Source organism: Phaeoacremonium minimum, assembly GCF_000392275.1.
Source record: "Phaeoacremonium minimum UCRPA7 unplaced genomic scaffold PA7_03_scaffold_155, whole genome shotgun sequence".
Taxonomy (NCBI): Eukaryota; Fungi; Ascomycota; class Sordariomycetes; order Togniniales; family Togniniaceae; genus Phaeoacremonium; species Phaeoacremonium minimum.
Window position 1 is genome coordinate 61,266 of NW_006921062.1, and position 21,862 is coordinate 83,127.

Consider the following 21,862-nt stretch of genomic DNA (forward strand, 5'->3'; position numbering starts at 1 on the left):
GTGATGCGGGAGGTCACGGAAGCTCCTTTCCGGGCCACAGCTTGTACGGGTTGATATTAGACATGCATTGGAACCACGGCGTCAGGGATGCATTTCCAGGAAAGATTGGACGAAAAGAATGATACCATACCACGAACAACAGGCGGTCAAGGGGGCCATAGATATGTATATTAGAGAAAGATAAAAAAAAATTGTCAAAGAGTTTGGACAAAGTTTTCTGAGTTGTGACAGACAGTGAACACGCTCAGAGCCCCCTGAGTAACCTTCTCTGCAGGTCTTGGCATCCATGTTGCCCCTTATCTTCCAATACGGTGCCAGCCGCAACATCCCGAGAGACATGTATCACTGGCAGGAGTCAGTGGCCGACATCTGGAAGCTGCAAGCTTGTGTGCCGCGGCCGCAGGTGTATCTGCAGATCAGATTTATCAAGCATATGTGATGCAACGACGGCGTACAGGAGGCAGGGTAGCTACCTCAAGCAGATGTGTCGGGGAGCAAATATCAGAGGTAGAACCCGCCAATACCGGTGAGCCACAGACCGACTCCTCGTTACCTCTTCCATGGATGGTTATCAGGCGGTTTCGGAGCTTATATATGTTAGCGATGGCGGGTGACATCATTGCAGGGCAACCTTGCGCCAGACGCGCGCACGCACATACTCGAGAGTCAGTCAGGGAGGTGTGAGTTGTCCCTGCACCTGCACCTGTCCCTTCGCCTGCGCCTGCGCCCGCGCTATGCAAATTGGCTGCAGAGGGTCGGAAAATCTAGGACGGATGGGATTCAGCACCATTGAGGCCCAGCAACTCGTCCACGTGTCAGCGCCGGGGAGGTAGCAGTGTAGCACTCACGTTACCAACGGGCAAAGCGCGGCAGCCAGCCACTGTAACCGGGTGGCACTCCTATCTGCCTCCACCTGGCACCTGCAAGCTGTGGCACTGCAGAGGTGTGGTAATGGTACCCGAGCGCTGATCGCTGGAACAGTGGAACTGCAATCTTGGCACCACCACCCTAAATCATAGCAGTGCAGTGCTAACTGAACATGAGCATTAAGTTAACGTTAGGACCCCAGCCAAAGTTCTCGACCGCGGCATCGTCGACTAACCTGCCGTTGACTTTATAACGTTAGTGTCCACCGTCTGCCGTACGATGGCCGTATAAGGTTCTTTGTCGGACGAGCAATTCCCCATCAGCATTCTCGATTTTTGCATCATCATCATCACCACCACCACCATCCTCCTCTTCCTCATTCTCCTCGTCACCATCACCACGCACCTATCGTTCCCTATTCATGGCCCCAGAGAATCAATCTTATTTACCTACTACGCAGTATACGGACTAAGCTGGCTCGTCCCTTCTTTGCTTCTTCTTCTTCTTCTTCATCAATTGACCTAACTGCCACCCTCTCGCTTCCGGACGGCTCCCTGCGGCATTCTCGCTCGAGCTTGTTGGGCTCCCTCCCAGGACACCCGTGGACCTACGTACCTGCCTACTGGGTATAGGTAGTGTCTTATCTCGGTAAATGCCCTGGCCTGGTGGGTGGGCTACTGCGCACTCAAGACCCTGACAACGACACTATCAGCCCTGGTATTTCTTGGCATCTCTTCTCATCTTCCGCGCCGTTTCGTTTCGTTTCACGCGTCTCTTCAGCCAGAACCAGAACCAGAACGTCTGGATCGACTCCAGCGTCGTCCTCTCCTTCCTCAACGCTGGGGCTATCATCGTTCAATACCTGACTTAGGCATCTCATCCCACTGCTGCATTCCCGCAGTCAAATAGGCTCTCGCCCACTCAGCATCGCCTTCCCGCCAAGATCTTGGAACTGCACCTACTTCGGTGTGCGCCTCGCTTGGCATTGACGGAAAGCCTACAACTCCAACTCCAACTCCACCTTCACCTTCACCTTCTTGATTCCCGAATTGCTCACTACATCATCGCTGAAGCTTTCGTCTCTTTTCCCCAGGGTCATCCTGTGTTCTCACTGCTGAGCATTGGTCCTGTTTTTCTAGCATTTCGCCCTTCGCTATCACACCATCAGACAACAACATCTCCCTGCGCTTTTCATGTCTACCTTCAAGCCAGAGAGCACTCTCAGTTGAACGCTACCTGTCTACACTATGATTATGGGCAAGAGCCTTCCTGACCATATCGTATGGTTTTCTGAGGCCTTCGTCACTTTATAACACCCGCTTTTGCTGCGGTAGCTTGAAACCCCCTGCTTGTCCAACCATGGATGAAATCAAAGACTATCTCTGGGAGCACTTTAAGGCTCTTAAGCCCTCCTTTTTCTCTAAGAAGCCGCACTTTAACTTCATATCTACTCACTGTATGCCAGATCCTGTAGACATGATGCTTTGGCCTCGTCTCGCTGACACCTGACACAGACTTCTACATCTTGGCACTCTCCATCATTGGGTCCATACTGATCTTTGCTGGTGGCCGGGGGAACTTGGCCTATATAGACGCGCTCGTCTTTGCTAGTGGCGCCAATACTCAGGCCGGTCTCAACACAGTGGATGTAAATCTACTGAACACCTTTCAACAAATATGCATCTTCCTCTTTCCCATGCTGGCGAACCCCATCACAATCAACTCGTTTGTCGTCTTTCTCCGCCTATACTGGTTCGAGAAACGCTTTCAGAATATAGCACGAGAAGCCCGTCAGAGAAGAGGCACCATTTCCAAGTCAAAGTCCAAAGCCAAGGGCGACATCAATCGACTAGAGACAGGCGTCAACGGCCGCAACATCACGGTTATGCACGACGGCACGAGGTCTAGAATCACTAATGACGGCATTCTACTTGACCCTGTTACCGCCAAGGAAAATGCCCTCAGGGAGAATGGCCGAAAAGACGAACACGAAAATGGAATACCGCCCGATCAAGAAGACATTGACCCGAAAAATACGCTCGTCCCTACCGAGAGTCGCCGCACAGAGATCAAGTTTGCTAATACCGTCAAGCGGAGCGATGGTGTTCGAGACGACATGAAGATTCCGCAGCAACGGTCCGACGAGGAGCACATCGCGATTCTCGAACGTCAGAGGCGTGAAAGCAACGATGAAGTGCTTCGTATTCCAGGCCCTAGAGATGCCGAAAGAGGCATCAGGCCAGAACGTGTACATGAAGACGACGATGAAGAAGTCGAGGCAATGTCAATGAGGCCTCGAGCTTTCAGCCAAGAGTCATCTATGCTGTCACCACCCAGGGGTCTCCAAAACAGGGCCATCACGATCGAAGAGCCACAGCGTCCAGTGAGGGAGGAATTTGCTGACCAAGCGGAGGCACTTGCCAATACCTTCTCTCCGTTTAGGCCACGGAAGCCACGAATCTTTAATCCCAAAGAACAGAGGTATCATCATGACGAAGACGCTTTCCACGTCACGAGAACACAGTCGAGAAGACGCCAGACTTTCCAGACCATCAAGACGGCTTTCACTCGAGATAAGGATGAATTGACGCCGTATCTCAGTTGGGAACCGACTCTTGGCCGCAATTCTGCTTTTCCAGGACTTTCCGAAGAGCAAAGAGAAGAGCTTGGTGGGATCGAATACCGTTCACTGAAGACGCTCGCCCTGATTCTCGTCTTCTATTTCTGGGGATTCTGGCTCCTCGGCGTCGTATGCCTCGTGCCATGGATAATCAAGAGTGGATACGGAACCATTGTCGACAATGCTGGACAAGCAAGGACTTGGTGGGGTTTCTTCACTGCTTCGTCTGCCTTTATGGATCTGGGCTTCACTTTGACTCCTGACAGCATGAATTCCTTCAACACTGCGGTTTTCCCACTGCTTCTCATGAGCTTCCTCATTGTCATCGGAAACACCGGCTTCCCGGTCATGCTCAGATTCGTCATCTGGGTTTCGTCCATCATTGTTCCCCGTGGAACAGGGTTGTATGAAGAACTGACTTTTCTTCTGGACCATCCACGTCGCTGTTTCACTCTTCTCTTTCCTTCTGGTGCCACTTGGTGGTTGTTCTGGTTGCTCGTTATCCTCAATGGTCTAGATTTGATCTTCTTCATTGTTCTAGATGTAAGTCATGAAGCAAATCGTTCCAATAGCTACTAACATGTTTCAGCTCGGTAGCGGCCCGGTCGCTCATCTACCTGCTGGGATTCGGGTTCTCAATGGTCTATTTCAGGCAGCTTCCACCAGGACAGCAGGTTTCTCTTGTATCAACCTTGCATTGGTCCATCCAGCGGTCCAGACATCTTACCTAATCATGATGTATATCTCTGTATTCCCAATTGCTATCTCCGTTCGTCGCACAAACGTGTACGAAGAGAAGTCTCTCGGTATATATAGCAAGGGCGAAGAGGAGGATCAGGCTAACTCCAGCGATCTTTCCTACGTCGGTGCCCATTTGCGAAGGCAGCTGTCCTTCGATCTGTGGTACATCTTCATTGGGTTCTTCATTCTTAGCATATCCGAAGGCCACCGTTTGATGTCTGATGACTTTTCCATGTTCGCTGTACTCTTCGAGATCGTCAGCGCCTACGGCACTGTAGGCATGAGCCTAGGATACAGCAAAGTCAACGCATCACTTTGCTCGCAGTTCAGCGTTGTGGGAAAACTTGTCATCTGCGCGATGATGATCCGTGGGCGCCATCGTGGTCTGCCTTACGGACTCGATCGAGCCATTCTCCTCCCTAGCGAATCTCTCAACGCCAAGGAAGCGGCTGACGCAGATGCGAGAATGGCTAGGCGGGGTTCAGCAGTCTCTCTGGCCACTCAAGGTGCTCGCGGCACATCTGCAAGAGGCACATCTGCCCAACGCGGCCGTAGTAGGAGCGTCGATCGTGTGAACAGTAACATCTTCACGCAATTTCTTCATCCGGGGCCGGCTATGCCGATCGAGCCTACTATCATGCCGCCAAAGAGGATGAGCACTGAACCTGCACCGGAGGACATCGGCCCCTATGACCAGCCTCGGGCACTTCCTCGGCGGTCTGAGACATATACCACGTCTCGTTATTCTGTCCATGAGCCATGAAACTCTTAGGCATGCACAGAGAAGCGAACCTTGCGTTATCTCCAACACTTTAGCGTTCAGGATTTTGGTCTTTCGTTTCCATATTAGGAGGGTACATGTCGTTCACGGGATGGAGGCGCTCAGGGGTAGGCAGGGTGTTAACTGTGAATCGGTCTGTCGTTTCTTATGTCGAGGCGCGACTTGGACAAAACACGAAGGGTAACAGGCCCGAAAAACTACATTATCATAGAAGCCTATAACCGCTAGCTCACGCTCTTACATAACCGGACGTAGTCCGCTTTCTTTGTACTCTACATATTTATATTGAACTGTCCATATCTTTCACTTTAACTTTGTTTTTGAAATGTGTGACATTCGAGCATGGGATTGAATTGATATATTGATGCAAGGTATATATCTTTTCATCTGTAGAATACACGGTCATATACATCCAGCCTTTGTACGTTCCCTCGAGTTCGGCATGCTGGAGAGGCTTAACTATACAGCCACCGCCTACATAACAGACTGGGAGGCAGTTATTTCTTCTTCGGCGCTCCCTTTGCACTCTTCGCAGTCGCCTTGGCAGCTGTCGCACCACCTCTTGTAGCGAAGACGTTCCTGCTCTTGCGCCAGTTCTTGACGAGCTCGTCGACGCTGCCCTTGTCGTGCTTGGGCTTGCGCATGTAGGTGAGGCGGGCGCGGCGGGCGCGCTTGGGCCGGCGGTGGATGATCTCGATGCCGAGGACGTTGCGGCTGTAGACCTTGAACCACATCTCGACGCCGACCTTGGTGAGCTGGCCGCGCAGCAGGATGGCCGTCTCGATGCCCCGCCGCCGGATGCTGATGCACACGCCCGAGAAGGGCTCGGCCGCGCGCCGCGTCGTCACCATCAGCACGTCACCCACCTTGGCGCTGTCCGCGTTCTCCTTGGAGAAGAGCCGCGTCCGCGCCCCCGTCGGGTCCATCTTGCGGATCTGCTCGGCGTGGTAGGCGCCCACCGGGTTGACGGGCGGCGGCGTCAGCGTCGGGATCGCGGATGCGCCGTTGTAGACTGCGAAGCCGGTGCGGATCTTCTTGGTTCTGGTATCTTGGATGGCATCTACAAATCGGCGTTTAGCAATTGGGTTCATTCATGGGCGGGCAATGGCCTCTGCACATACGGAAGGTAGCGGCATCCGGTATCCTTGGGGATGGCTGCGAAGTCTCTGCGGCGGTGGCCAGCAATCGCCGAAAGAATCGCTGTTGACGTGTCTGTCGTAGAGTAGTCTTCAGGCAGCCTAACGGCCGCCTTAATGAGGCTGCATTCATGGTTGCTGTGTGGTATGAGACTGTTTTCCTTCTACGTGGTAGTCGGATGTCGAATGTCAAAATCTCGAATGGCTTGAAGTGCATTGACTGGGGTAGCTCGAATAAGCGGGTCTGATTGGGCCCCTGGCGCTGAAAAGTCTCCCGGCCGGCAAAAAGTTGAAGGGACTTCCTGACAAGGCTGGTCTCCATAGCATCACACCAACGACCATCTCAACATCAAACACTGAAATAATGCTGGTTGGCATACCGTCGCAATAGCCCAATCTGCAATGTCGAACAAAAGCTTTCGGCACGTAATCAAGGCCGGTGGCTCTGCCCTGGAGGCAGCCACGCGGCCGAGCTTTTCACAGCAAAGATGCTTCTCAATCTCGGCAGCAAAGCAAGGTACGCTCCAGTTTGCTCCAGCTCATATGATCATGATCTAATGCTGTTGCACAGCCGGCCATGTTATTACCTTCTCTCCGACCTCATCGCCCGAGCTGGATAGTGTGCTGGACACTATCCGCCACAAGATTCTCCTACCGACCTATATCCGCCCAGAGCAGCGCAAGAAGATCTTCCGCCCGCGGTATGCCAAAGAGCTGAAGAGCAATCCCATCACCATGGAGATTGATGGCGAGGTGATCAAGTTCTACGGCATGGACCCGACGAAGGGCGACATCCCCAACACGCGCAAGATCCTCTTCGAGGCGATCGACAAGATGGTGACACGCGAGGACTGGAGCAACCTGCCGCATCTACTCGAGGGCCTGTACTACAACGCCAACCGGAAACTGCTCCCCGAGGACTACCCCAAGATGACGAGGAAGGCCGGCGTGAAGGGTCAGACATACACCATCATTGAGTGCGCGCGGCAGGTCAAGAAGACTGGCTTCCGGCTCGACACGTCCGAGAAGGTGCAGGAGCTCCTGTCCTGGGTGCAGCTGATGGCCATCGATGCCGAGATGGATCCCGAGGTCACCAAGAAGGCCTTGACGTGGTCGGAGTTGGTGCTGGAGATGCTCGAGGACAAGCAACACCAGCCGAAGAGAAAGGACGAGGTCTTTCTGAAGAGGTTTCCCCTCAACCGGGATCCCCAAATCCTCTCGGTGCCTCTCTTTTTGTCCGCTTCTCTGGCTGCCAGCCAGCCCGGTGATGAGGAGATCATTGAGAAGGTGACCAAGTATGCCAAGGACATTGTCAACCTCTGGCCAGCTGACAAGGGGCTTATGGAGTTGCACCCGGCTGAGTCATATGAGGATAAGTGTGGAGTGCAGTACCTTGTTTTGAAGAACAAGCTGTTGTACGTCGCAGCGCCAATTCTAAAAGGTATGCAGCTGGCGGCGCAAGTAGTAGAACCGACATTGGCGAAGGAACTGGAGTCAAGGAGTAACACTCTGACCGCTGAGGTGAACTCAGCACTAACAAGTGAAAATCTACCTGCAGAGGGGCGAGGAAAGAGCATGTATAAAAAGCTGTTTGAGGCTTGATACGCATTATAGAGAGCGTTTGTTGTACAGTACATGTTGTATTATTACGCCTACTCATGGCAATACTATATACTTCTCCAAATGTTTGGGAATCGCACCGAGGAGATTCTTCGACTCCAACCACTTCTTGGAGAACAGCCTGTCCGCGTAGCGGTATGCGCCATCGCACAGCATCGTGACCACCGTATGACCCTTGCCGAGCTTCTCAGCGACCTCTTTCGCAGCGACAACGTTCAGGGACGAGCTTGCTCCCAGGTATAGTCCCTCCTCATCTAGACACCGGTAGACCATCTCGATGCTCTTCTCGTCGGCAATGGTCAGCGAGCCATCTAGCAGATCAATATCCGGCTTGAGGTTGTCTGTGATACGCCCTTGTCCAATGCCCTCTGTTATACTTGATCCCGTGCGCTCAATTAGCTTCCCTCCCGAAGAGATATATGAATGCAGAACACTTCCTGGCGGATCGGCAAGGAAGCACTTCACACGGCCATCTGAAAGCTCCTTCAGTGACCTCGTCACACCAGCCAGAGTTCCCGCCGTGCCAGTTGCGCAAGTAAAAGCGTCCACCTTTCCGCCCGTTTGCGCCCAGATCTCCGGGCCGGTGGTCTCGATGTGCGCCCTCCTGTTGGCCGTGTTATCGAACTGATTCGTCCACACGGCATTGTCCAGGCGCTCGGCGTGCCTCTTTGCCTGGTGGTTGTAGTTCTCGGGGTTCTCGAACGCGACGGCTGGCACGGGATAGACCTCGGCGCCGAGCAGACGCAGCAGGTCAATCTTTCCCTGCGACTGCGTGTTGGGCATGTAGATGACCAGCTTGTAGCCCCGGCTGCGGCACACGTGTGCCAGCCCAATGCCCGTGTTGCCGGCGGTGCCCTCGACCACCGTGCCGCCGGGCCTCAGGAGGCCGCGCTCCTCGGCATCCTTGACGACGAACAGCGCCGCCCGGTCCTTCACTGAGCCGCCGGGGTTCTGAAACTCGGCCTTGCCGAGGATCTCGCAGCCCGTCTCCTCGGACAAGCGGTTGAGGCGAATGAGCGGTGTGTTGCCAATTGCTAACATGGACAAACGAGCATCAGCTTCCTGCGGCCATTGTTCAGATTGAAGCCTCTTAGGATCACCCACCTGCTGTGAGACCCCTTGCTACACCCTGCGCTTGTGCAATGCCCAGGTTGGCCGAGCTGTGCTCTGCCCGTCTCAGCGCGCTGGTCGCGAACGTGCGGACTCCATGACGGAACATGTTGGTGAGTTGTGTGGCCTTGAAACCGGCCGCTACACCCCAACTTGCTCTGTAATGCTGCTTTCTCAGAAGGGAAGTGAAGCAAAAGGCGCTTGCGGTCTTCGGCGATCAGCTTCGTAGCTAAAGTTTCTTGGTGGGGCAGGCCAATGCGGGAAGCCGAGAATCACGTCAGAGTTAGCGGCTCTAAGTGGCGCACCACCTTGTGTATCCGACCTGTAAGCAGCCCAGCCTCTGAACCTCACAGTGGCTACGGCATATACTACTTTATAGGTAACGTATCAGGGGTTGATCCCACGAAACCTTTCTCTTGAGTGTCAGCCTGTATCGTTGCTTCACATTACCCATTCGTAAATAGGTTCTCTTAGGTCTCATCTCCTCTTGATAAGACGGCTCTTGCTACGCAGTTCAAACATTTTTAATAAGGCCCTTGAGACGGCTTTCTCGATGAGATAAGAGCCTGCCATGTGTATCATGTGTTGGACGATAGATTAGTGTTCTCTGAGCGATATCTACTGTTTTCTGAGGATATTGGTATCTGATCGTTGATTCTAAGATGAGTCATTGTTTCAAGGATATGATCTGAAGCCTTAATAATACTAAAGAAGAGGATCTTGTCGCAAATGGAAGCCAGTAGGGCGATCAAGCAACAAATTCAAACAGATTAGATAGGATCCTTATCCACCCAGATTCAGTGCTTTCATGGTACTTCGTTGATCTGATCAGGTTCCAATGAATGATCGTCTGCTCCGACTATCCCTAAACAACTTGGAATGGTCTGTATTAAGTCTTTCGTCCAAAGGGGTTGAAAAATGACGAGAAAAATCCAGCATCAGCAGAACCTGCAACACTATTTCTTGGATCGGACCATGGTCCATGGGAGCCGCCTGCATGATAGCCGCCACTGCCTGAATGCATGATGGGCTTTCGTCGTACCGTGCTGGATTGCTGCGATCTCATCGTCGTCCGACGCTGTGGATACGGTGAAGGCGACTGTGGGAGGCCACTGTAGTAATTAAACCCACCATGATAACGGCTCTTGACCCTGTATGGCCTCTCTCGGTACGTTGCTTCGTGAGCTGTGGCTACTGTCTGTTTGACAGCCTTCAGGTTCTCTCCAAAGTGCTTCAAATTGTACAATTCCCGGACCTTCTTCTCAACGCCAGCTTCGTCCAGGACCTTGGCCGTCTTCGCATTCATGTTTGCTGTCAAAACTTGCACCAGTTCTTTGTGAGTTTTGAGATCTTGTTGAAGGTTGATCAGCTTTGTTGTGCTACCACCAGCATCTACTTTGCCCTTCTCGTCTTGAATTAGCATCTCTAAATATGCTATCGTTGCGTCATTGTAGGGGGTTATCGAGTGTTTCTTCAAAAATAGGCCGAAATGAGCAGCTGCCTCTTGAATCTTTGCGTGCTCGTCCTTGTACTCCTGGATTCGTTCCTCCCTTGCCTTCACAGCTGTTTGTCGCAGTGTGACGTCCCCAGCATTCGCCAATAATTGACGCTCAACTTCCGTATCTGTCACTATCGTGTTCTTCTCTTCGAGTTCATACAACACATGCAAGTGTACAGACCAATGATGCGAGCAACGTGTACACGTGTCGGATCCGCCAAACGCTGCACAGTCTATGAGACCAGCGTGGCCAACAGTGTCAATCTGTACGCTGTCAAGATAGCAAATTGGATGGCAATGGCTGAGGTAGACTGGAATTAATGTTCCGCTTCCGCTGCCATCATCCTTGTATTCGACGCAATCCTCATCTCTGCAAACTGTTCGCGGCTTGTCTAGGGGCTTGGACTCAAGCAAGAGCTTCGGCACCTTGAGGCGTTTCCGGAGATTGTCTCCTGTGAGTCTTGTGTCCTTCAACATTTGTAGCTCATCCTCGCTTAGAGCGATATTTGTTCGAATTGTCTGAGAAATTTCGGCCATTGGTTTCGTTAATTCGGCGATTAGCTGACGGGTGCCGTTCAGACTAACGGTGCTTTTCACATTATGGGGCTTCTTGGTTCGGAAGTGGTTGAGAAGGCGCAGTGCTTCATCCCTCGAATGCTTCCAACTCCGCTGGAAATCCTGCTCATTATCCATGATTACGCCGTTCTTGAAAGCTGCTAGATATCTGAACGACTCGCTATCAAAGCAATACGTGCTATCGATCTCGGATTAGTGTCACGATTGGAATCTAGGGGTCACCACTGGCTTTACTTACCTCGCTGTGTCGAGCGTTAGCCCAACATCGGAATGATCTTGAAGAAGTGTGCTCAGGGGCCCAAATGTATCGCCCGGTGTGTAGCCTGAAATACGGGTATTGGTAAACCCAAATGCCATGTTTGTTGCTGCACTTCGGTGCAGATGAGTCAAGAGTTCCTTCATGCAGAAGTTGAAAGTGACCGTAAGCCTCGCGTTGTTCGACTTCAATAGAATGAGAATTCCATGGAGATCGTCGTATGAACTCAGGGTGGAGAGGATATCGGCCATGTTGGTCTTATCGAACTGAACTCCTCTGGTATCGCCTATGCCAGGTGTGTCGATTAAGCGTATCGTCTGCGAACCGATGGTTACGGGATAAACAGCTGTCTCCTGAGTTGCCGATGCACCTTTACTGCCATCGCGCTCATCCTTTCGAGACCCTACTTGGATGTTGATCTGCTCGATCTTGCTGTTGGGGTTAGATCTGTCCATCTTCTGAGTTGAGAAAGAGCAGGGGATAACCCAGTTCAGATCGTCTTCTGCCTTGGCGTCGTCCAAAGTCTCAAATGATAGGTAGTTGACGAAAGCATTAATGAATGTCGACTTGCCGACACCTGTCTCTCCAAGGATGAGGATATTGATGTAATTATCTTGTTCGAGGCTTCTCAAAAGACCAAGCAACTCGTCGTTGTCATATTTGACGAACCCTGGCCCGTGGTGTTCGCTTTTGCACTTGAAATCAAAGTTGGTAGCGAGCGAACGACCACAGTCGCAATAGACAAACTGATCAGAGTAACCAAACTCCACATTAGCCAGACATCTAGGGCAAATCCACTCGCATATTTCATTCTTGTTGCAGTTGGGGCCAGGACATGCGATCTTAATCCAACGGCGCCTGACGGGTTTCTTGACGTCTTTGGTCTCCAGAGTGTTCTCCGCGCACCTTGCAAAAGATTTATCTGCAAGGTATTGTTGTTGTCCGACTATATCATTCGCAAGCTCTTGACCGTTCTGGTAGAATGACAGGTGGGTCTTGTCGATTCTTGTTCCACTGGCATCGCAATCTACTATGGCGAGAAAGGTACCATTCCCGTGCTGCTTGAGCATATCCAGGAACAAATTCTGGTTTGCTCTCCATGCCTGCGTGTCTTGCATGGTTGCGTCATTAAAGAAGAGGACATAAGCATCACATGCACCACGCCTTGACAGTTCGGATCGGAGGTTGCGGCCATTATACCCAATGTAAGTAGCCCCTTTGGCGACGGCAGTCCCGATCAATGCAACCTTATCTTGAAAGCCATGGCTGATTGAAGCGATCTTTTTGGGGGAAAAGTCGTCAGTGGAGTACCTCTGGAGGAGTTGATACAAAGAAGTGGCGTCAGTAGCACCACGTCTAACGTCCTGCAAGATTCGAGCGTATTCCGTCTTCAACTGCAGCTCGAGGCTAGTTAAGTTGGTGACAGACTTGTTGACTTGGTCTACATGATGTTGTGGTAGATAAGTTTTGTATTTATTCACATATGATTGATAGTCGTTGAGTTTCGACTGGGAAGAGATGAATTGGTCGAACAGCTCACGGAACTTATTCAAGTATTCTGGGCTGGGTTGACTCAAGGTTCCATTGACAGTGACGTTGATCTGGAGCAAGTACTTGAGCATTTCGACTGATAGGAGGGTATAGACGACTGGCCGGCCTTTGCCACCGTTGTCATGCTTGATCTGTAAGGGTACCAAATCAAGAAAGCTGTATGCTTCTTGGACATCATTCAGCACAATCCCGTCTTCATTGAGGATGTCACTATAGGCGGTTATATCGAGAGGCACTTTGGGCTGGCCTAGTGCCCCAGGACTACCAATCTCGATAGCCGACTTGAGACCCTCTACTTCCGCTCGAAAGCTTTCCTCTGCCGCAGATGCCTCGTCAGTGTTGGGCCGACGATGCTTGAGAGAAAGCACTGTCTGAGCACCCCACTCAATTTCGGTGACTACGTGAGTTACCTCCATTGTCTGGATTGTAGTCATCGTAAGTCGATCCTTCAGCCCTGGGTAATGGAAATTCAGTTTCTCTTCAGCTGCAACGACTTTATGGTGAAGGGCAGCAGCCAGGACCAAGTTGCTGTCCCTCTTGTCCAGCACATAACTCCCTGAACCACTGGGTCGGACGAAGCCGGCAAGGATGCTTCCACCCAGCTCAGGGCTCACTTCGAGCATGTCGAACTTTGACTCATATGCATCCACAAGACTGACTCGAATGGCCCCCCTTATGAGATCAGCTCGTTGAACTGCTTCTGGTGGTAGTTTATCGTCAAGCAAGGAACGCGGAACGAACACATCCCGTCGAGCATCGTAAAAACTACCGAGAATCGCAATTTGCCCTAACGCTGGTCGCCTTGTATTGTTCATTCTGCGAGCTTTGACCCCAAGCCGACTCAGGGCATAGGAAGTTGAACTCTGTTCAGGTAAATAGACCACTTCACACCTGAAAACAGTGTTTAGTCTTTCTGTCTGTGTGACACAATCGCTCTCTTGCGAATTGCTCACCTTAGTTTACTAACAGAGGATGGTTTGCGGCTACGAGTCAAATTGCTGAATCGCTCTTCTGAACTCTTTGGATATCCTTGATCTAAAAGAACTAGGGAAGTCAAGTTTGTCTCGTTTCGATTGTCAGACTACGCCGAGCCCTGGGCTGTGGCCAGGACGCATGCTGGGGCCATGACCAATACTTGAACATCGCAGAGCCTCGTGACGGTTTCGGCCATCTCTATAGCCATCCAATGCGCCGGAATGGACACCCATGTTGTGTGGCTTCGATAGGTGCGGCAGCTGAAAAATAGTACATGCGCAGATGGTCTGGTATGGCCTGTCACATTCAATAGAGTGATGTGGCTTGCAGGTAGGCAGACTGGCCTAGAACATAGGCAAGGCTCTTGAAATGGTGGGGTCGAGGATGGATGAGGCTCGATAAACTTGCTATTTGTCTTTGAGCGACTGAATGATGGAAGAGTTGACCACTCCATAATTCTTGCTCAAATGCCAGGTCGGCTTGAGTCGTTGAACGGTGGGCCTCCTGGGAACACCGAGTTGAGTGAATTGAAGCCCCAAGCTGGAGGTGGCTTGTTTCCCAAACAATCTGCAACACCAAGAAATCCGCCTATTCATGATTCCACGCATAATGGGTCAGTTCTCACAATTCGCCCTTGCATGAGTCTGGGGGTTTCACCGAGAGACTGAAGCTAGAAGGAACTTGAGTTAACATGTCATCAGAAAACTGCCCTCGGCACAAGGATGGATTGATATACATGTCGGTCAAGGGGCAGCAGCAAAAGATTTCCGAGTCAATAAGAAGCTGTGCAGCGTTTCGGGATATATTAGGCGACTTTATGCCTCTGGATGGACAATTCGTATAGAATTGCCCGAGGAGTCTCCTAAGGCATTCGAATTATTCTTACAATGGGCTCAATTGCGCCCTACGCTACCAGACTTAAAATCAGACAAAACTCCAGAAGAACCGTGGCTTTCCAATGCCGCATCAACTTGGGTTCTTGCAAGAAATTTGGAAGTTGCCGAATTTGAAAAGTACGCCTTTGTACAGTTCATCAAGTCAATCGCCCTGACACCGATCGGTCCATGGGAGTATCTTGAGAAAAGAGCGCCTCCAGCATCGCCCATCATTCGCTTCAGCAGTCACTGGATTGCTTGGAATCACTATTTACTTGGCCAAGGGAACAATGAGTTCTCCGGACTAAAAGCGGCCTCCTTAGCACGACTGGTCACATCCGAAACGGCTGATCCTAGGGTCTATGATTTACAACACTGGTACGCATATTGCGCGGATGACTTGAACCCGACCTGCGCGCATAACCCAAGCGTTCGAGAGGCAAAACTACAAAAGCCAAGGCTGGTGGTGCAACCACCTGCAGAGAGAGAGTGGGGAAGGTCTTTTGAAGAAGCTCGCCAGGGTCGTGTTAGAGAGACATCTACTGTCTCCTCGATCTCGGCTGCTTCAATACTTCCTCCTTCAACCGCGCCATCGGCTTCACCAGTACGACCAAGTTCGCCTATGAACACAGACCCGGCCCCTGTCAACGAGACACCGCCAAACTATGATTCTGACAGTAGCAGCTGTTGTTGTTGCTGCTGTTGCTGTTGTTGCTGATCGATCATGTGCAACTTTGGAAGCTGGGTGTCACTACTCGGAAGGCTGAGATCATTTGCATGCAACACTCGACAGTACATAACTTGTGAACAGTACATAGGAGAGAAACTAGATGAGAATAAGATACCCATTCATTATTTTGAGATAATTCTGAAGTCCTATCACGAAGGATGCAGAATCTCGTACTTGATAACCTACAGCACTTGTCTGGCAAAGGCCGCAATTGAAACTAAAGTGGCAGGACATCAATTAGACTTCAACGCAAAACGAAAAGCTCTTGTCAAAATAATAGTATTATTTGCTCATCCACGGTGAAATTCTCAAATTAATTTAGTTCCATGCCCAGATCAAATAGAAGTAAGCTGGCATGGTCACTTGTACTCTTTCACGTACCAAGGGCTGATCGCGATACGCATGGACGGCTCAACGACTGTGCTGGCCTCCCATCTGAAATCTGAGAGCAGATATTTCATTTGTTAGGTCCTGAAGCTCACGTTCCTTGCCCTGCAATGACTCTTGCAGTAGCCGCTGCGTCGAAATCAGCTCCCTATTCTGCCGAGACATCTTCTCGCTATTAGCTTTGAAGAAATCAACAAGACGCTTGACTTCGGTAGCTTCTGCTTGAGCTTTTGCTACCTCCTCCCGCGCATTTGCTTCGATTAAGCGCTGAGCTTCTGATTGTTGAGTAAAATCCAATTGCTTTGCTCTCAGCTCCACAAGTTTCGCTTCTGCTTGTTCACGTCGCCTCCGTTGGTCCAACAGGTCAACTTGGGCGGTCTCAAATTCGCGCTCCTTATTGACGAGTCGACCCCTAGCATCCTCCAAGTCAGCCTTTGCTTTACTGGCCTCGACTCTTAGAGCTTGCAATTCTGCATCATTCTGTGGCGTCACGGCTCTCTCCAAGCGCACTGCAGAAAGCCGCTGGTTGAGGGAGACCTCTGTCTGGATCCTCTCATCAAGCTCGGTGGAGAGTCTCTCTACATTCCCTCTCCATGCTTGAAGTTCTCTTTCTTTTCGTCCTAGTTCTCTGGTCTTCTCGTCTAGTTGTCTGGCCTTCTCGTCCAGTTGCTGCTTTGTCTCTTCAAGCTCGTCCTGAGCGGTCGTCAACTCTTCCACTGCACTATCTGCTGCGTCATACGCTGACTGGATTTCTTCATTCTTGCTTTCCAATTCTGCTCTGAGTTGAGCTATCTCATCTGAGAGATGATTCATGTCCTGGCGGGGACTTAGTTGAGTCCGTGGAATTGCTTGATTACCAGTCACCGTGTAGTCTCTTGCCGGTAGGCTATCCTGAACTGATCCAATTTGAAATTGAGAGTTGAGCTTGGGAGGTACTGGCGGATTCTGCTTGAAGCCTTGTGCAGCTAGATGTTGGACTTCAGCGATGCCGAACTGTGCTCCTTGGTCAAAAGCACCAGCTGGCCCGTAGTTGTTCCCTCGATTTCTGTGAAAATTCGACATATTGGAGTCAAGTTCATAAAATTCTTCGTTTCGTTGCCAACTTGGCTAAGGAAATGCGGAATGAATACAACGTCGGTTATCATCACGTCGGAGGCCCAGAGCCTCGCGAGGTCCAGGCCTTCAGCTGAACAGCCACCGCAATCAACCTTACCGAAACCGCCAGATATTGAGCCACACCACTTCAGAGGCCGTCACCTGCATGCCAATATTTCATATTATCGTTTTGAAGCTATTGGCACCACGTTTATTTGCCACATCTTAAGCGACGATAATTTAGCGTCTCGTTGGTGGTTAGGCTTTGCAGGAGGTGAAACTCACTTCATGCACACCGATGCCTCCTCAAGATGGCGCATGCCGGACTTGTCCTGTCTGAGTACAGACAAGGCTGCGCCAGATCCTCGTGCAAATGAACCTCTGCCGGAACTGAGTTGAATCCCATAGTTCTAATCAACACTCTCCAGAGTATTTGCAATCTCAAGTGATACCGAGAATCTTGACAGCGAACCCGGCTCCCGAAGCCTGCAATCTATTCGCAATGGCCGAACATACTATCGCTATGCCGAGTTGGGAATTGATCCAGGAGATTATGAGGGAATGCCAGTGTAATGAAGAAAGAGCGATATCATTATTGAAGGTATGGCAAGACGTGATCACCTAGCTTGTCACCGCTGACACCTTGGTCAGCGAGCGAAGAACGACCCTGAGAAAGCGAAGAAACATCACCGAACTCTGATGATACATATGAAACGACCGTCGAATGCCTCAATAGCCTCAGCAACATCTCGTACCAGAACGCCTTCTGTTCTCGGAGAAGACGAAACACGCGGCGGCTCACGAGGCTCGCCTCTGTCAGCACCTGATAGCAATGGTAGCTTGAAACCTCCGAGTCCATCACTCCCTAGGAACAGCGACTCCCGAACCCGACCATCCGAACCGTCCTCTATACCGACGATTGACATACCTGAGGGATTGACCCCCAGCGGGTCTTCCTTACTTGGTCCTCATAGTCGTAACGTCTCCGGGTCGTCATTGAACTCGTTTGTAGACTCCAACATACCGACCCCTGATATTGCTGATGTACCAAACAATGAATATTCGAGCGGATCTCCTCCAGTGTATACGCCCAACACAGACTTCTCTTCGCCTCCGCCGAGTACTGACCCGAGCTCCCCCGACTTGACGTTCAGGAGAAAGCCTATTGGTAAAATTGACGCGAGACCCCAACAACTTCCTATATACCAGGCATACTTCCCTCCGCCAAGCGAACCTACAGTCCCAGATATATCTAAGACTATAACACCTGGTATTCCTGTGTTTTCCGAGCCTATGATTGAGCTACCGGGTGGTGGTACATACCCTCCCACTTCCGACAGTGAGCCGGAGCCTATGGTAGTAGATCAACCCCGATTTGAACAGCCGGAGTGGAACTTTTTGCTGCCATTGATTTCGCCGCCACCAAGCCTGACCCCCGGAATGGGAAACAGTCAAGAAGGCTTTAGCCTGCGGGATGTCATCGGAGCTATGCAACATGGTGCACCACTGCAGATGATACAGAATTATCTCGGGTATTATGGCGCTAGTACAGTTCAGAGGCACATAAATGACTTGGTAGAAGGCATTCCCGCCATGTTTTATGTCGTGGCGACCAATTATGAACCATTGCTCAGGGAGTGGGTGGCCTATGGAGGAGATGTAGAGGCCAGAGAGGCTACTGGTGTACCACTTCTTGCCTTCGCCATCATGAACAGCGAGGCAATCCAAATGGACACTTCGACCGTTGTCGCCACCCTACTAAGTTTAGGGGCCTCTCCGGACGTTATCCCATCTGCTTTCTATAGTCCATTTTCTCAAGACTTGCCTGATAATGGTCCCGAGAAACTGGAAGATGGAGGCGACGACAACAAGCTTTGGTGCAGAGGAACCGCTAGGGCAAGGCTCGCGAGGACTGCGAACCTTACTCAGCGATATTTCCTTGAGCGGGCTACAAGATTGAAAAAGCCATCTACCAGGCACAGACAGGTAGCGAAGCTTCGAAATGCAGAGCCCCTTCTCGGGATACCGTACTTCCTTGTTGGTCAAACGACGGCTGCGAACAAGCTTCTGCAAAAACTTCTTAGCTATATCATGGTGCCGAGCAAACGACCATTAGTATTGTGCTTTGCTGGACCATCTGGTCACGGTAAGACTGAGCTGGCTCGACGTCTCGGATATCTACTATCACACGAGCTTGAGGTGGTCGATTGTACCATCTATAACCGAGAGATGGAACTCTTTGGCGCCCGCGCTCCATATGTTGGCTCTGAGAATGGTTCGCAACTCAACAACTTTCTCGCCAGGAATTCCGGTCAACGATGTATTGTCTTCCTAGACGAGTTTGACAAGACATCATCAGAGATCCATCAGACTCTGCTCCTCCCCTTTGACAAAGGTGAGACGGGATTAGACATTGACGCGCTCTAGTGCTGATAACATATAGGAGAATATGAGGACAGACGTACAAGAACCCCCATTGACTGCTCTCAAACAATTTGGATCCTAGCAACCAATGGAATGGATGACAAGATCAGTAAGCAATTTTCGGAGTTCATTTTCGCCTCTTTCAGCCATGTTTGGGGTAATGGAGATAAAGCACCGTCCCAATGTAGACGGTTACTCCAGAAATATCGCTTTTCGTGCCTTACCCTGCTCTTTCACTGTCCTAATAAAGCAATTACTGACTCCGGATGTCGTAGTGGAGTTCTGTAAACAGAATGACGCAATATTTGACAACGATAAGGCCGACAAGGAAAAACTCGTGAAGAAGCTCTCTGGCGAGATCAAGGAGAGATCAGTTGCAATCTTCGGTGTAAGTCACATGTGGCTTTTGGCCTTCATTAGAATACACTCTCATGACTAACTCACCCTTCAGGCCCCAATCACGGGTCGTATTTCGGAATTTATTCCCTTCTTGCCTTTTACTAAAGGCGAGCAAGCCGTGATTGTTCACAAGTTCCTTCTGGAGCTAGGACATAAAGTCAGGACACCTATCAGTCTCCGGCCAGGCCCGAAGGAACAGCTTCTAGGAAATGTCCGTCTGCGCATTCGCCGGGATGCATCAGTCTGCAAGCTCTTAGCAGAAGCCGGATACCACATTGACCTTGGTGCTCGTAGTTTGATCACCGCAGTCAAGACTGTGGAGGATATGCTCGTTGATGTCTATCTAGACGAGAATGAGGAGATTGCTGAGAATGATGGGAAGATTAATGACTTTGTTGTTGATGTAAATGGAGGTGAGGTGGTGGGGAGGATTGTACCTGTTGCAGCATGAAATCTTTAGTGTTTTAGTATTTTAAAAGCTTCGGGTCGTATCTCGAAACAGCGACCAGATAGCTAGTATGCCCAGAGAATTGGAAGATACTTATCAAAGTAGACTAGTCTATAACTCTTACATAAAAGACACTTGGGAAGATTCATCTCGTAAATTGAAACCCATCATTGCCAACGTTTGGCTTCTACTACCCCACGATGGAGACCATCGAGGCTGTGTCTAAAGCCAACACGGCAGTCAATCTCCTGGAACGTATGACTCGTGCGGAGGTCAACGACATGCCCAGGAGATTTGCAACAGAGACGATCGATGGTAAACAAAAGAAGTGGTATACGTCCCCGGTTTCTTAGTGTCACAGAACATGGAGAAACGTGTCAAGCGGAAAGGGCAATGAGATTGTTGGACGATTTCGTATATATCAAAAGAGATGTCTACAAAGAGTTGTCGCCGACCATGTTCTGGAGATCAGATGGGAGGGCTTGAACTACAGGAGAATGGAGGCTTTGACTGCAATATAGCTAAACGAAGTCCACCTGGGACTGGTCCTGAGCTCAGGAAACTGATTGGAAACCTCCCTGGGGGGCATGAATAGCCCCAACATAAATGTATTTCCTTATACTTTAGTATGTTCTTAGTAAATATAGAGATATACAACGTTCCTGGCACAACCTATTCACAGCATTCTTCTCCAACTGCTCTTCCAGGCCTTTGGTTGGTAATTTCTCCACTGCCGGTTCAGTTGGCTATACTAAGAAAAAGATAAAGAAAGCAACAACAAGGGAGGAAAACTCTAGAAAAATAAATCAAAAAAATAAAATAAAAAATCGTATGAGACAAATCTATAGCTACTAGATATGCTGATAGTAGACTATACACATTTGATTAACCTAGCAAATTAAGTAAATAACATGACAACTAAAAGATTAGCAAAAAAGAAAGAATTCTTTTCGGAGTGAATTTGGCTCTATTCTCTATTTTTCTATTTTTTCTAAACCTCTTGTAAGCCTCAAAGGGGTGCGAGGATTTTCACCTAATCTTCTTTCAATCTGCTCCCTGATCACCTCTTCTTACCTTAGTTGCGACATACACATTCTTTTTTTAGTTTTGTCTAAGGCTTTAGATAATCTTCTTGAAACAAATACTTTTCCTAGAAACAACAATTAGATAAGTATTATCCTTAAAGAGGCATCGCTAAGAGAAAGCAGGCAGGTAGTCAAACCTATAATATATATGGCAGATTCTTATCTCAATGAAAGAAAACTGTCCCAAGGGCCTTATGAGAATGCATGATCCGTGTAGCAGGAGCCATCTCATGAAGAGGAACTTCTAATTTAAGAAAGTATATTTAGTATAGGTAACGTGAAGCACTGTTTACAGGCTGATATTCAAGAGAAAATTTGGTGTAAACAAATTTGTTAAGTATAAGCTGATAAATTAGAGTTACTCATGACATCTTCATGAAACTCATGAATTTGTCCAACTTCCTGCGTCTAAGTAATTGAAATCATGGCCGCCTCCGGGAGCTGTTGGGCTGGCTACTGCTTCACCGGGGTTGCTAAGAGCTGTGTCGGATGGATGATCATGAATCAGCCCAGTCAGAAAGTCATCAATCCAATCCGAGGTACCCAGATCCCCGATTTCAGCCATCCAACGGGAAAGATCACCTTGGTCTACGTCATTAGACAGTGCCTGAGGAATAGCCATTTCCGAGTCTCTGTGGCTTTCTTCCGTCATCATTGTCATCGTGCCACCAGCAAGTGCTTCGAAAAT

The 21,862-nt window shown here is 50.0% G+C and overlaps 6 protein-coding genes across 6 annotated transcripts; 3 read left to right on the forward strand and 3 right to left on the reverse strand.

Moving 5' to 3' along the window:
• Window positions 1-2,226: 2,226 nt before the first annotated feature.
• UCRPA7_2231 (putative trk family potassium uptake protein) lies at window positions 2,227-3,158 on the forward strand (the record flags this gene model as incomplete). The annotated part of the gene is made up of 3 exons (XM_007914811.1): window positions 2,227-2,323; window positions 2,382-3,035; window positions 3,085-3,158. 3 exons carry the CDS (start codon window positions 2,227-2,229, stop codon window positions 3,156-3,158), a joined length of 825 nt encoding a protein of 274 aa, XP_007913002.1.
• A 2,348-nt stretch (window positions 3,159-5,506) lies between these two features.
• On the reverse strand, window positions 5,507-6,278 carry UCRPA7_2232 (putative ribosomal protein l19 protein; the record flags this gene model as incomplete). Its single annotated transcript, XM_007914813.1, has 2 exons — window positions 5,507-6,069; window positions 6,131-6,278. The coding sequence occupies 2 exons, from the start codon at window positions 6,276-6,278 to the stop codon at window positions 5,507-5,509; spliced, it is 711 nt and encodes a 236-aa protein (XP_007913004.1).
• A 269-nt stretch (window positions 6,279-6,547) lies between these two features.
• Window positions 6,548-7,650, forward strand: UCRPA7_2233 (hypothetical protein; the record flags this gene model as incomplete). The annotated part of the gene is made up of 3 exons (XM_007914815.1): window positions 6,548-6,662; window positions 6,717-7,560; window positions 7,614-7,650. 3 exons carry the CDS (start codon window positions 6,548-6,550, stop codon window positions 7,648-7,650), a joined length of 996 nt encoding a protein of 331 aa, XP_007913006.1.
• Window positions 7,651-7,801: 151 nt separating this feature from the next.
• Window positions 7,802-8,984, reverse strand: UCRPA7_2234 (putative cysteine synthase protein; the record flags this gene model as incomplete). Its single annotated transcript, XM_007914817.1, has 2 exons — window positions 7,802-8,799; window positions 8,870-8,984. 2 exons carry the CDS (start codon window positions 8,982-8,984, stop codon window positions 7,802-7,804), a joined length of 1,113 nt encoding a protein of 370 aa, XP_007913008.1.
• Window positions 8,985-9,740: 756 nt separating this feature from the next.
• On the reverse strand, window positions 9,741-13,172 carry UCRPA7_2235 (putative aaa atpase domain containing protein; the record flags this gene model as incomplete). The annotated part of the gene is made up of 3 exons (XM_007914819.1): window positions 9,741-9,748; window positions 10,007-11,127; window positions 11,188-13,172. 3 exons carry the CDS (start codon window positions 13,170-13,172, stop codon window positions 9,741-9,743), a joined length of 3,114 nt encoding a protein of 1,037 aa, XP_007913010.1.
• A 5,737-nt stretch (window positions 13,173-18,909) lies between these two features.
• On the forward strand, window positions 18,910-20,092 carry UCRPA7_2236 (putative atpase aaa-5 protein; the record flags this gene model as incomplete). Its single annotated transcript, XM_007914820.1, has 3 exons — window positions 18,910-19,213; window positions 19,518-19,630; window positions 19,694-20,092. 3 exons carry the CDS (start codon window positions 18,910-18,912, stop codon window positions 20,090-20,092), a joined length of 816 nt encoding a protein of 271 aa, XP_007913011.1.
• Between the last annotated feature and the right edge of the window lie 1,770 nt (window positions 20,093-21,862).